This window comes from Miscanthus floridulus, chromosome 5 (assembly GCF_019320115.1).
Source record: "Miscanthus floridulus cultivar M001 chromosome 5, ASM1932011v1, whole genome shotgun sequence".
Taxonomy (NCBI): Eukaryota; Viridiplantae; Streptophyta; class Magnoliopsida; order Poales; family Poaceae; genus Miscanthus; species Miscanthus floridulus.
In genome coordinates this window covers 127152447-127163825 of record NC_089584.1, presented here as the reverse complement: position 1 = coordinate 127163825, position 11379 = coordinate 127152447, and the positions used below count along the sequence as shown (strand labels likewise).

Below are 11379 nucleotides of genomic sequence, written 5' to 3'. Positions count from 1 at the left end.
GTTATTTGCTCGGTTGCATGTAAACTTGAATTTTTGGAAGTTGGAGTGTGGGCCTTCGGCCGGATCTTTGTAATAATTGGTCTGATTATCAGTTGATAGATGAAGCCGGATATGAAATATCCTTTATCTAAAAAAAGGTTAGATGAATAAAAAAAATTATATGAAATTGTATAGCACTAGAGCTCGGCCACATTTACAAACTTTTTTATTTGAACTTTGGAAACGAATAGAATATTTAGCCTATTGTGTTCAAAATGTTTGAATACATAGTGTTTACAACCTGTGATCTATTCTACATCCCTACTAGCTCATGAGTCAAGAGGATTTGTCGTGCCGCCGGGGACGGTAGCTGTAGCGCCCACCCTGTCGTCGAGCCACGAGATCACGTCGGCGAAAATGCGCTCGACGTCCTCCGGCCGTTCGCCCATGAGCACGTGCCACATCCCGGGATACAGCTTCAGTGTCTTGTCCCTGCTCGACGCCCTCTCGTGCAGGAGCTTGCTCCCAGAAGGATCAGCGACGACGTCGTCGTTGCCGTGCAGGACCAGGAACGGCAACGAGACCTGGATGGTTGAGAAGTATAGCAGGAATCGCATGATCAACGATTGAGCGGCAAGCTTCATGCTATCAATCAGTGCTGCATGTTTTTTTTGTGAACAATCAGTGCTGCATGTGGTGGCCTAACTGATGGCGAAAAACTCACCTCGTGCAGGTTCTTCTCGATGTCTAGGCCGACGGAGAGGAGTTCGTGGCCTGTTTGCAGTGCGAGGTTTCCTTTGTACATGTACGGGTTGGAACGGATCTGCACACGAATTCAGGCACGGAAGAGCATTATTGAATGTGTGTTCAACATCTCAAAAGCGTATGCTTGCCGCATGCTTTTCGTTGTGGAGAAAAGAAAGTGACATAAAGAAGAGCACGAATTTCACATTCTAAAGTGTCAGATTATTCTTGTATGTTTGTTCTTTTTTTTTATGAAAGTGTATGTTTGTTCTTGGTTACCTCTTTCTTGAACTGGGGATCTTTGCAGACTTTGTCAATCATGTCTGTGGCAGGGATGACTCTCCAGCTGGGAGCAACGGTGCTGATCATCTTCAGTGCGCTGACGATGATCGGGTGAGGACGCATGTTATCGAACATCTGATATCATGTGAAACAAAAGCAACAGTCTTTAGACTATAGTCAGAGGGGGAAAATTCGAGGCAGGAGACTTTAGACTTAGGCCATTCAAATGAGTTAAAAGACCTTGCAAAAAGGGGCAAGCAACACGGCACCGTCCCAATAGAGAGTGTCCTTCCTATGGAGCTGAAGCACCACGGCTCCTCCCATGGAGAAGCCGTAGAGGAACCTCTTCTTTAGCCTGTTCTCCTGTTTCTCTGGAAATTCAATGGGCATGTTAACACATAAATAATGGAGATCCCATGGCGGGCTATGATTTGCATACATAATAACTACTGGAATTCACAGCTTCATTCTCACCACAGACACTCTTGAAATGGTCAGAGCAGTCTCCGACGACGTCGCTGAAGCTCGATATGTAGCCTTTCGAGCCTGAAGATTTGCCATGGCCCTCGTGGTCGATTCCGTGAACAGCGTATCCACGGTGTACTAATCGAGCAGCCGTGTCTGTATTTTATGGAAGTTTGTGAGTATACATCCATGTCAAGAGTTCATGGTTTTCATTGATGAAAAGAGCATGAAAGTGAAACTGAAGGTTTACCTCCCATGGATATGCTGCACTCACCTCCGTACCCTAGCAAAATTGAGCCACAAACACAAAAAGAAGTTTTACTCTTTAGTTTCAATCAAAGCATAACCAAGTGGCAAAGTGAATGATTGTAAGGAGGAGGAGATGTCAGTACCGTGGCAGATAAAGATCAAAGCTCTGCTCTCCGATTTCCTCGGCGTCCAACTGCAGGTGAAGAGCCTGTTTCCTCGTGAATTCACAAAGAAGTCCTGCCCCAATTGTGCAGAAATATGTTAGCAAATACTGCTACACCGATAGAATCAAAAGAAAGAATCCAGGTCAGAAATTGAACTGCTCAAGAGAATTGCAGTAGGACTAACCTCTTCATACTTGATATTATCTCTGTACTGAGCCTGCAGAAATCAGAAAACCAACTGCTGAGAGTCAAGGAGGCAAAAGAAACATGAAGAAACAAGAGCAGATTGTTTCTGAATATACCATGTGAAATATGTTTCTGAATGCCGTATGATTATATCCAGGCGATCAATGTGCACAACAGCACAAGAGGTGCTGCAGCATATATATACTGCACCTGTCTGAAGACAATTACTAGTCAGCACAAGATTTGGACCAGGATTGGTCTCCAAATGTCAGAGAAAATTCAGTCTTCAACACTAAGGAAACGTAGTATGACTTTCTCCTCGTACCACCTTCGCAGAAAATATTGGTCTTGCGAACACCTTACAGGAATCAATCAAAACTCAAACATCTTATCATTATTGCACAGGTCAATTTTATTTTCTCCTGCATGGGAAGCTGCCACCATCGCTTTACACGGCATACGTATCTGCCATGACATATTTAGCATCTCTCTCTCTCTCTCTCAAGGAACGGCAGGAGATCGGCAGATCTATGTATTGATCGAGAATAGTTGAGATATTTAGCATCTTTTAGACACGTGACGTGGCACTAGAAACACTAGCTGTACAAATCGCCCTTTCCTCTAGCCAAGTGATAATGTCAAAGTACACACGCTCAACGTCGTCAGGGAGTTCAGCTGTCAGCGCATGCCACATCCCAGGGTAGAGCTTGAAGGTTTTGTCCTTGCTCGATGCTTTCTCGAATAGCAGCTTGCTGACTGAAGGATCGGTCACGATGTCGTCTCCACCGTGCAGGACCAGGAATGGCATCGTCACCTAAAAACTGAAAATGTTAACCATGCTTTGGAACAGCAGAGTAGTTTCCTAACCAAAAAGATGGAAAAGGGGAATGACCTGATTCAAGTTCTTCTCAATGTCTAGGCTGACCATCAGGAGCTCATGACAAGTTTTCAGGGGGAGCTTTCCTCTGTATATATATGGATTGGAACGAACCTGTACATAAAATCAATTATATAATTATGTAACCTATACAGATGCAGATTACTAATCAATGGGCAGTTCATGATGTCTTCACTTTCTATTTTGCGTAAATCTAAGTTTTTTTTTTCTCTTCACCTGTTTTCTCATCTCTGGATCTTTGCAGACTTTGTCAATAATATCAGGTGTGGGTATGATCTTCCAACTAGGCGCAACAGCACAGATCATCGTCAGAGCGCTGACCACTATCGGGTGAGGCCTCATGTCATCAGAGATCTGATATCATATATGATCACAAAACTAGAGCTGTCAGATTAGCCACAGCAATAAAAGTGCTCCTACTGTACGAAACAAGCCCAATACCACAGGCTTGAGAAGGAAACTGAAAGCAAGCAAGCCATATCATCTTGCTCTGTTACCAGACCTTGCACATAGGAGCAAGCAAGATGGCGCCGTCCCAGTAGTCCGGTGCCTTCTTATGGAGGAGAAAAGCCACGCTTCCGCCCATGGAAATGCCGTACAGGAGCCTCTTCTTCAATCTATTCTCTGGTTTCTCTGAAATCAGGTGTCATCATGGTTCAGTATCTGTATCTTAAGTTTGGATGTCCGGTCAGTGAAACAAATCAACAATGTTGTTCAATTCATACCGCAGATACTTGTGAAATGATTGGAGCAATCTGCGATGATGTCGCCAAAGTTTGGTATGTAGCACCTGCTTCCAGATGATCTGCCATGTCCCTCATGATCTATCCTGTAAACACCATATCCTGCCTGCACCAATCGAGCCGCGGTATCTGGATGTTTTGGTGCAGCTTGTTAGTGCTAGTAATACTATGTTTCATCCATCTCTGTTATTCAACAATACTGGTCAAATCAATAGCTTTTAGAAGATGGTATTGTTACCCCTCATTGATATGCTACACTCTGCTGCAATTCCTGCAGAAGATAAATCAAGAGCGATAGTAGTAACTAGTATGCTTGATCTTGTGCCGGCAACTGGCTGAACTGAGAGAGGGAGCATGTGCATTGGTACCATGACAGATGAAGATCATAGCTTTTGGCTGGCAATTCTGTGGTGTCCATCTGCAAGTGAACAGCTTGTTGCCCCGGGAATTCACAATGAACTCCTGCATGTTGGAAGTGAGGGTCTCAGCAGACCTGATTGGTCATCAAGGCTACCACGACCAGAGTGCTATGATAAGAAGAACCGACCTCTTCGTACTTAATATCCTCGCTTTGGTGATCCTACAAATATCACGTAACAGAATCTAGACTTGAAGATGAACCATTTTTGGAACGATACTTCAGGATGCAGATTATAGTACAAGTCGTTCGAGTAGGAATGTAGGATGCTCCTGAACATACCATGGCTATGCCCTCGGAATGGCTTTACAAGTTACAACTAGTGAACTTAACATGGCAGGTGCCTGCACAGAACATTTATACTGCCCATTGAACACAGAAATCGGTTACCAGCACAGGTACAAGGTTACGTTTAGAACTAAGGAACCCTGAGAATCCTCAACTCCTAGTCCTTTTGTTTAAGGGAAAGGGATTATTTAATCTGGAGCAAGCCAATTGAAGGTCACGGTTTTGTAACTCGTGTGCTTATGGAAGCATTGGTCCCTTTCATACAAGGTGCTTAAAACCGGAACCGGGTAAAATAAACCTCGGCAGCTTGAAAAACAGCGTGCATACAGAATATCTGCGAACGGGTGAACTCAGTTAGTCCAATTCAGGTAGCACTATTGATTATCGGTTTCCTTGCTGTTGATCTTCTTCCAATAATCCAATGGGAAGATAACTTGATCCACAGGTTTGGTGAGAAAAGAAATGCGATGCGCTCAGGATTCAGATATTTTAAGAACCATTTTACTTTATTGATCATATATATATATATATATATATATATATATATATATATATATATTCATCCGATGTACTATTACAGAGAGTAGCATGGCACTGTGGATACGCTATTAATTGTATTATTAGCTAAATTAAGCAGAGTATTCGGTAGCAGACAAGGAAAAGTGTAGTAGAGTATGCAGTGGGTCACATTTCAGGCGGTATTATCTGCGGGTTCAACAGCAACTTCTGTCAAAGAAACGTCTGCCGGGAGCGGAACCGGCTGCCAGCCGGCGTAGCTCTGCAGGAGCACCTTGAGTGCCACTGACGCGGGCTGGACCGAACAAGATTCGTAGGAGTCCTGGACCTTGAAGTCCCAGGGTTCATCTCCTGCAGCGTCTGATTCTGAAGCATCAGCAGCGTGCTGCTTTGCATCATTCAGGAACAGGTCGCCTTCGGACCTGATGTACCCCCTTGCGCTTTGATCCTTGTCTGCTGCCTGCACCCATCACCCATTCAAACTCCGGTTCAGTTTTTGAGAGAGAAAAACAATCGTTTCAAGGGGTAGTGACATACTGTATCTAGAAAAATAGGAATATACTACTAAATATTACCTGTTCTTCCTTGTACCTGAAGACTTCGCTCTTCTTTCCTGCCTCGTAAATGTTGCACTGGGAGATAATCTGAGGTAGCTCGATCGACAAAATCATATATAATTTACACAGCGGTTATATATTAGTGATAGACTGACTGGTGGTGCTTCAGAATCAGTGATGGACGAGCAAATTAGAATCCACTTTTGTCTACCTGTGCTTCAACGCTTGCACAGACAGCGTAGATGCCCCAGTCCCTGGTGTAGTTGTTGTAGAGGTGCACCCTGCCGAACCTGACGCGCGGGTGCCTCTGCCTGGTGCTGTCGAAGAAGCAGTGGTGGATGGTGACCCGGATGCAGCGGTCCTCGACGTGGGCGCTGCTGGCCCCGATGAGCACGGCCTTGTCGTGCGACGCGAGGTGGCACCGCGAGATGGTCACGTCCGTGCTGCCGCCGGTCACGTCCACGAGGCCAGTCGTCGAAGTCGCGCAGGGTGCAGCGGTCCACCCAGACGTGCCTGGACCGGGGCTTGATCTGCACCGCGTCAGCGTCGTGCCCGCGGCCGCCCTCCACCTCCAGCGCGCACACGATCACGTGGTCGCACTCGCTCAGCTGCAGGCCCCAGCCGGACACCTTCACGCGCTGCCCGCGCCCGTCGATGGTCTTGTAGGACGAGACGCGGACGCCCGAGGCGAGCTGGATGGTCCCGGACACATCGAACACGATCCATAGCGGCTCGCGCCGTCGGCATCCCTCTCGGAGGGATCCGGGGCCGTCATCTGCCATACAACCGGGGCGTCAATGTGGCACAGCAACCGATGTTCTTGTTAGATCTTAGACGAACGGGAGTGCATAGCGAATGGAAACGCTCATGTACCGTCCAGGGTGGTGACGTGGTAGACGTCGCCGTGGAGGCCGCCGATGGCGTGCCGGCCGAAGCCCTCGGCCTGCCCGGCCAGGGCGCGCAGCGAGGAGTCTGCGGTGCGGTAGGGGAGAAGAGACTTTGTGTCTTCCATTGTCGGCTCGCTCCCAGGCTGTTCGTCGGAGGGAGGAGGAGTCATGGCGATGTTCAGTGACGAGCAGCAATACGCGGGTGCGGTATTTATCGATCGAGGCGCGCAAGGCCGAACCGTCGTTGCTGTTTACTGTTTTGTTGGACTTAATTGCTTGGGCCGTTCTGATTTGTGCGGTGCAGGCGTTTCCGTGCCGGCCCAAGAGACCATTTGTTTATCCACCTTAATAACTCCTGATTTCCTGAAGTTAGCGATTCGATCCGTTATTTTCCGCGCGTGCGTGCAGCCTTATTCTCCGGACGGCGCCACGGCGGACGGCGGACGGCTCACGGCCGCAAGAAATTGCCTGAGGCTGTGTCGCTTGCTCCTGACACCAAATCTGCAGTGCTTGCAGTATACTAGTGAAAACTAGTACAGTACTAATGCTACTGTGAGAGTGTGAGTATGGTCATGTCTACGACCTACCAATCAGCGTCTTGCATTGCATTGTGGACTAACAGGTCGCCGTCTTACCAATCGATCAGTGTCTCGTATTCTCTGCTATTCTGTCGCGCAATAACCATCGCCAATTATATATCGTTAGTTAGTAATACCATGTTAAGGGAAGGACGGCACGTTGATCGCCATCCAATAAAACAAGACGGAACGTGCCATGAGCCCATGAACTCCCGGTGTGGGTGTGAGTGTGACAAACTAGTCTCCTACTCTTGGTCTTGGACTCACATCCTCCTTGGACTCTCGTGATGTCGACGTTCCAAGTGAAAGCGCACTCCTCGAAGCCAGCCGCGCAGCTTCCTCCTTCCGGCACTCGCCCCACCTCGTGCCGCTCCCCGGGTCGCTGGCCGGCAGGACCCACCATTTCTCCTCCGCTCCCTCCCGCCCGTACCCCACCAAAAAGCTCCCCAAAATGCCGAAGGAGACGTTACCGTCTCGGTCTCCTCCTCCGCCCCCACCCGGCCACCGCTCCTTCCTCGCGCCTTCCTCCTTGACGACGACGCCGCGGCCGGCTCGCGGGTCGCGGTCGCTCACTCCTCTTAAAGCGCGCTCCCCGCCCAAACCCTACCTCGGAAACCCTTTCACCCCACGGGGCCCCAACTGCGCCTCTCGCAATGTCGCTCGAGATCCACGAGGGTAAGTCCGCGCGGGCGACGGAGTGGTGGTCGACCAAGTTTCGATGCTCAGCGTCTGGCGCGGCATGGTGCTGATTGATTTTTTTTTGTGGGGTGCTCTCTGTGCAGAGGATGGTGGTGGTGGGGCGTCTGGTGCCCGCCCGGCGAAGGTGATGTCTGTTTCGGGGAGCGGGAAGCGGGGGCGGTACGTGCGGCAGGTGACGGGGCGGCACAACGACACCGACCTCCACGTGGCCGCGCGGGGCGGGGACGCCGCGGCGCTGCGCCGCGCGCTGTGTGTGGCGGCGGCGGCCGTGGCCGCCACGGGGGAGGGACCCGAGGACCTCGAGGCGGCGCGGAGCGCGGTGGCCGCGGAGCCCAACGAGGCCGGGGAGACGCCGCTCGTCGCCGCGGCGGAGAGGGGACACCTCGAGGTGGTGGTGGAGCTGCTCCGGCACCTCGACGCCGAGGGCCTGGCCGCGAAGAACAGGTCGGGGTACGACGCGCTGCACGTCGCTGCCAGAGAAGGGCGTCATGGTGAGTGTCAATCCTTTAGCGCTCTCTCTTACAGTTGGTGTATCTATTTAGCTTAACATTTGGAGAACCGAGCTTTGCAACTGCGAGTTTATCAGTAAGAAGTTTCTCGGATAACTTATGCAGTTATGCTACAATTGGTAAATCAGTTGACAAGTAAACAGCCTCTTCTCAGTTTGAACCAAATAGTAGTAGTTGCACAGTGCATGATTACTTTGATAGGAGCGCTATGACATACTAGCACACAGTACTGGTGAGAAAATGATACTGTTTAATGTTTTCTTTCCTTCTAGGCAACAAATACTATGATACAAAACATAGAGCATGTGGGCATATGGCCAGACACAACCACATACTTCTCATTATTTTATACATCATTCGGTTATGATTATCTGTTCATGTATCCGTTAACGAAGAGATTGAAAACTAGCCCTCTTGTTTACCTATGAACTCAGTGCCTAAATATGTGTACACTTGCAAGCCAAACTGTTACTCTTCAATATGTGTGGACTTATAAGCAGAGTGGCTAGGCGAGGGTAAGACTTGCCACTCACACCCTTCCCCAGAACCCGCACAGAGCGGGAGCTCTCTGCACTGGGTACGCCCTTTATAAGCAGAGTGGCTACTATTCAGATAGTAACCACTCTGAAAAACAGTAGGTTCTTTTGAAGACAGATTGCTATGAAGTAGTTTTTCTTATAAGTTTTGTGTGTAAGCGACTTGGAATTAGGACTTTTGGGATGGTAGGAAATGTTTTTAGTTGCATAGGAACATCAAACTGTGGCCCTTGGCCATTGGAGCAAATTTGTGCATGGTAATTGTGAAGCTAATAGAACCTATATTTTCTTATATCCAGGAAAATTTAGAATTGTATATTCCCTATGTGTTGACATACTCTACAAAGTATCTTCATGCCACCTGTTTTTTGTATTAACAGTGGAGCAAATTGTCCTAACAAGTAGGAGTGCTTGTTTGTCAGCTGTTGTGCAGGAAATACTACACCATGATAGGATGCTTGCCAAAACATTTGGCCCTGCAAATACTACTCCACTTATATCAGCAGCTATGAGGGGCCATATTGAAGTTGTTGAACTGTTGCTGGAACAAGATGACTTTGGATTGGTGGAAATGGCCAGAGATAATGGAAAAAATGCCTTACATTTTGCTGCTCGACAGGGACATATTGGAATTGTCAAAGCGCTACTTGAGAAGGATCCTCAGTTAGCAAGAAGAAATGACAAGAAAGGTCAAACAGCTCTTCATATGGCCGTAAAGGGAACAAGCTGTGATGTTCTTAGAGCCCTAGTGGATGCTGATCCAGCAATTGTAATGCTGCCAGATAAAAATGGGAACACGGCTTTGCATGTCGCAACAAGAAAAAAAAGAGCAGAGGTATTTACAATAGATAATGATAATGATAAACTTTTTAAATTGGCGCTCCATCTGCAGAAAACTATATGTGCAGTTTTTGTTGATAGTTTCTCATACCTATTAATGATCATTGCTTTGTCCCCTTTCTTATCTTATAATCTTATTAGACAATCCTGTGCATTGTTCCACAAGCATCCACACTCTTCTTCCAGTTTTAAAGAAATCCCCTGAATAAAATAGCTAGTCAGACTAGGCCAGCTGGCTCAGCCCCTAGGTTGATTTCATATCTGGAGATTAAAATAATTTGACATACTCTTTATACCTCACTGCTAAATCATCTACAATCAGTTAGGGTTTACTTCTCTTGGGAAAACTGGCATTGAAATTTGAATCATATCAAGTCCAATTGTCAGTGGTCACCTCCCACCTCTTCAAGTGACCTGAAAAGTCAGTATTATACTTTCAGGTGGATTTATCATTCAAATAAATACATCAGGACCAAATATTCTTCAGACTATCAAATAGTTTAGCACAAAATGTGCAAATCTTTTCTTAGGCTGCATCAACTAACATCTTGTGCAAATTTGTGCTCTAGAGTAGAGTTTTACTAGTTTGTTAATCATATTGTTGAAATTTCAAGGCAGCCATATTTCACCACGGCATACATAAGATTGTTTGATACTTTGATATGATGCTCCTAACTTAACTATTATATTTCAACTTCTGTCCGACTTAATGTTCTCTTTGTCTTATCTTCTACAGATAGTTAGTGTTCTTTTGCGGCTACCAGATACCCATGTCAATGCACTGAACAGAGACCACAAGACTGCCTTTGATATAGCTGAAGGGTTGCCAGTATGTGAGGAGTCTTGTGAAATTAAGGATATTTTATCTCAACATGGTGCACTCAGATCTAGGGAGCTGAATCAGCCTCGAGATGAGCTACGGAAGACAGTGACAGAGATAAAGAAAGATGTCCACACACAGCTGGAACAAACAAGAAAAACCAACAAAAATGTTCATGGCATTGCTAAAGAACTCAGAAAGCTGCACAGAGAAGGCATCAACAACGCTACGAACTCTGTAACTGTTGTTGCTGTGCTGTTTGCAACAGTCGCTTTTGCAGCTATATTCACCGTACCTGGTGGAAATGACAATAACGGACTTGCAGTTGTTGTCCAGGCTACATCCTTTAAGATATTCTTCATCTTCAATGCCGTAGCTCTATTTACATCATTGGCAGTGGTTGTAGTTCAAATAACAGTTGTCAGGGGAGAAACCAAGTCTGAGCGAAGGGTTGTTGAGGTGATCAACAAGCTTATGTGGATAGCATCGGTTTGTACTACAATATCTTTCATTGCCTCCTGCTATATTGTGCTAGGCCGTCATTTCCAGTGGGCAGCAATATTGGTATCTTTGATAGGTGGTGTCACAATGGCTGGTGTACTTGGTACTATGACATACTATGTGGTGAAATCAAAGCGCCAAAGGAAGATTAGAAAAAAGGAGAAGATGTCAAGAAGAAGTGGCTCAAGCTCTTGGTATGACAATACTGAGCTCTCAGATACTGAACTTAACCCAGTATATGCCTTGTAAAGAGTGTTTGTCTCTGGAGTCGAGTATGTACTAACAGATACAATAGCTTACATTATTTGTTGATTGTACAATTTCTCCAGTAACAACAAAACCACACAGAACTTGCCCATTGTGCAAGGCTCCTGCAGTTGACGAATTTGATGGCACCCAATGTGCTCATATTTATTTTCTTTCTGAGAGTCGCTTCTATGCTTTACCATCTGAGGATTGCTCATATTTTAAAGCTTAAGCCAAGGGCTGATTCTAGATACTTGAGCCTGAAAGTACTCTA

At 46.7% G+C, this 11379-nt stretch overlaps 3 protein-coding genes and 1 pseudogene across 4 annotated transcripts; 1 reads left to right on the top strand and 3 right to left on the bottom strand.

The window, feature by feature from the left end:
- Nucleotides 1-176: 176 nt before the first annotated feature.
- On the bottom strand, nt 177-2500 carry LOC136453511 (caffeoylshikimate esterase-like). The gene is made up of 9 exons (XM_066454073.1): nt 2186-2500; nt 2068-2100; nt 1863-1956; nt 1721-1753; nt 1480-1626; nt 1246-1376; nt 1003-1140; nt 704-802; nt 177-563 (listed from the first exon to the last, which is right to left on the bottom strand). Exons 1-9 carry the CDS (start codon nt 2186-2188, stop codon nt 309-311), a joined length of 933 nt encoding a protein of 310 aa, XP_066310170.1. The 5' UTR covers nt 2189-2500; the 3' UTR covers nt 177-308.
- A 137-nt stretch (nt 2501-2637) lies between these two features.
- On the bottom strand, nt 2638-4463 carry LOC136455313 (caffeoylshikimate esterase-like). The gene is made up of 9 exons (XM_066455396.1): nt 4446-4463; nt 4258-4290; nt 4079-4172; nt 3949-3981; nt 3693-3839; nt 3470-3600; nt 3184-3321; nt 2962-3060; nt 2638-2883 (listed from the first exon to the last, which is right to left on the bottom strand). Exons 1-9 carry the CDS (start codon nt 4461-4463, stop codon nt 2638-2640), a joined length of 939 nt encoding a protein of 312 aa, XP_066311493.1.
- A 523-nt stretch (nt 4464-4986) lies between these two features.
- LOC136453510 (putative pectate lyase 21) lies at nt 4987-6552 on the bottom strand (annotated as a pseudogene).
- Nucleotides 6553-7470: 918 nt separating this feature from the next.
- Nucleotides 7471-11279, top strand: LOC136450702 (ankyrin repeat-containing protein NPR4). Of its 2 annotated transcripts, XM_066451281.1 has the most exons (4): nt 7471-7629; nt 7737-8144; nt 9121-9533; nt 10275-11279. In XM_066451281.1, the coding sequence occupies exons 1-4, from the start codon at nt 7608-7610 to the stop codon at nt 11106-11108; spliced, it is 1677 nt and encodes a 558-aa protein (XP_066307378.1). In that variant the 5' UTR covers nt 7471-7607; the 3' UTR covers nt 11109-11279. The 2 variants fall into 2 exon arrangements, with proteins under 2 accessions (XP_066307378.1, XP_066307377.1); XM_066451280.1 differs by having other exon boundaries at nt 7561-8144.
- The last annotated feature ends 100 nt before the right edge of the window (nt 11280-11379 follow it).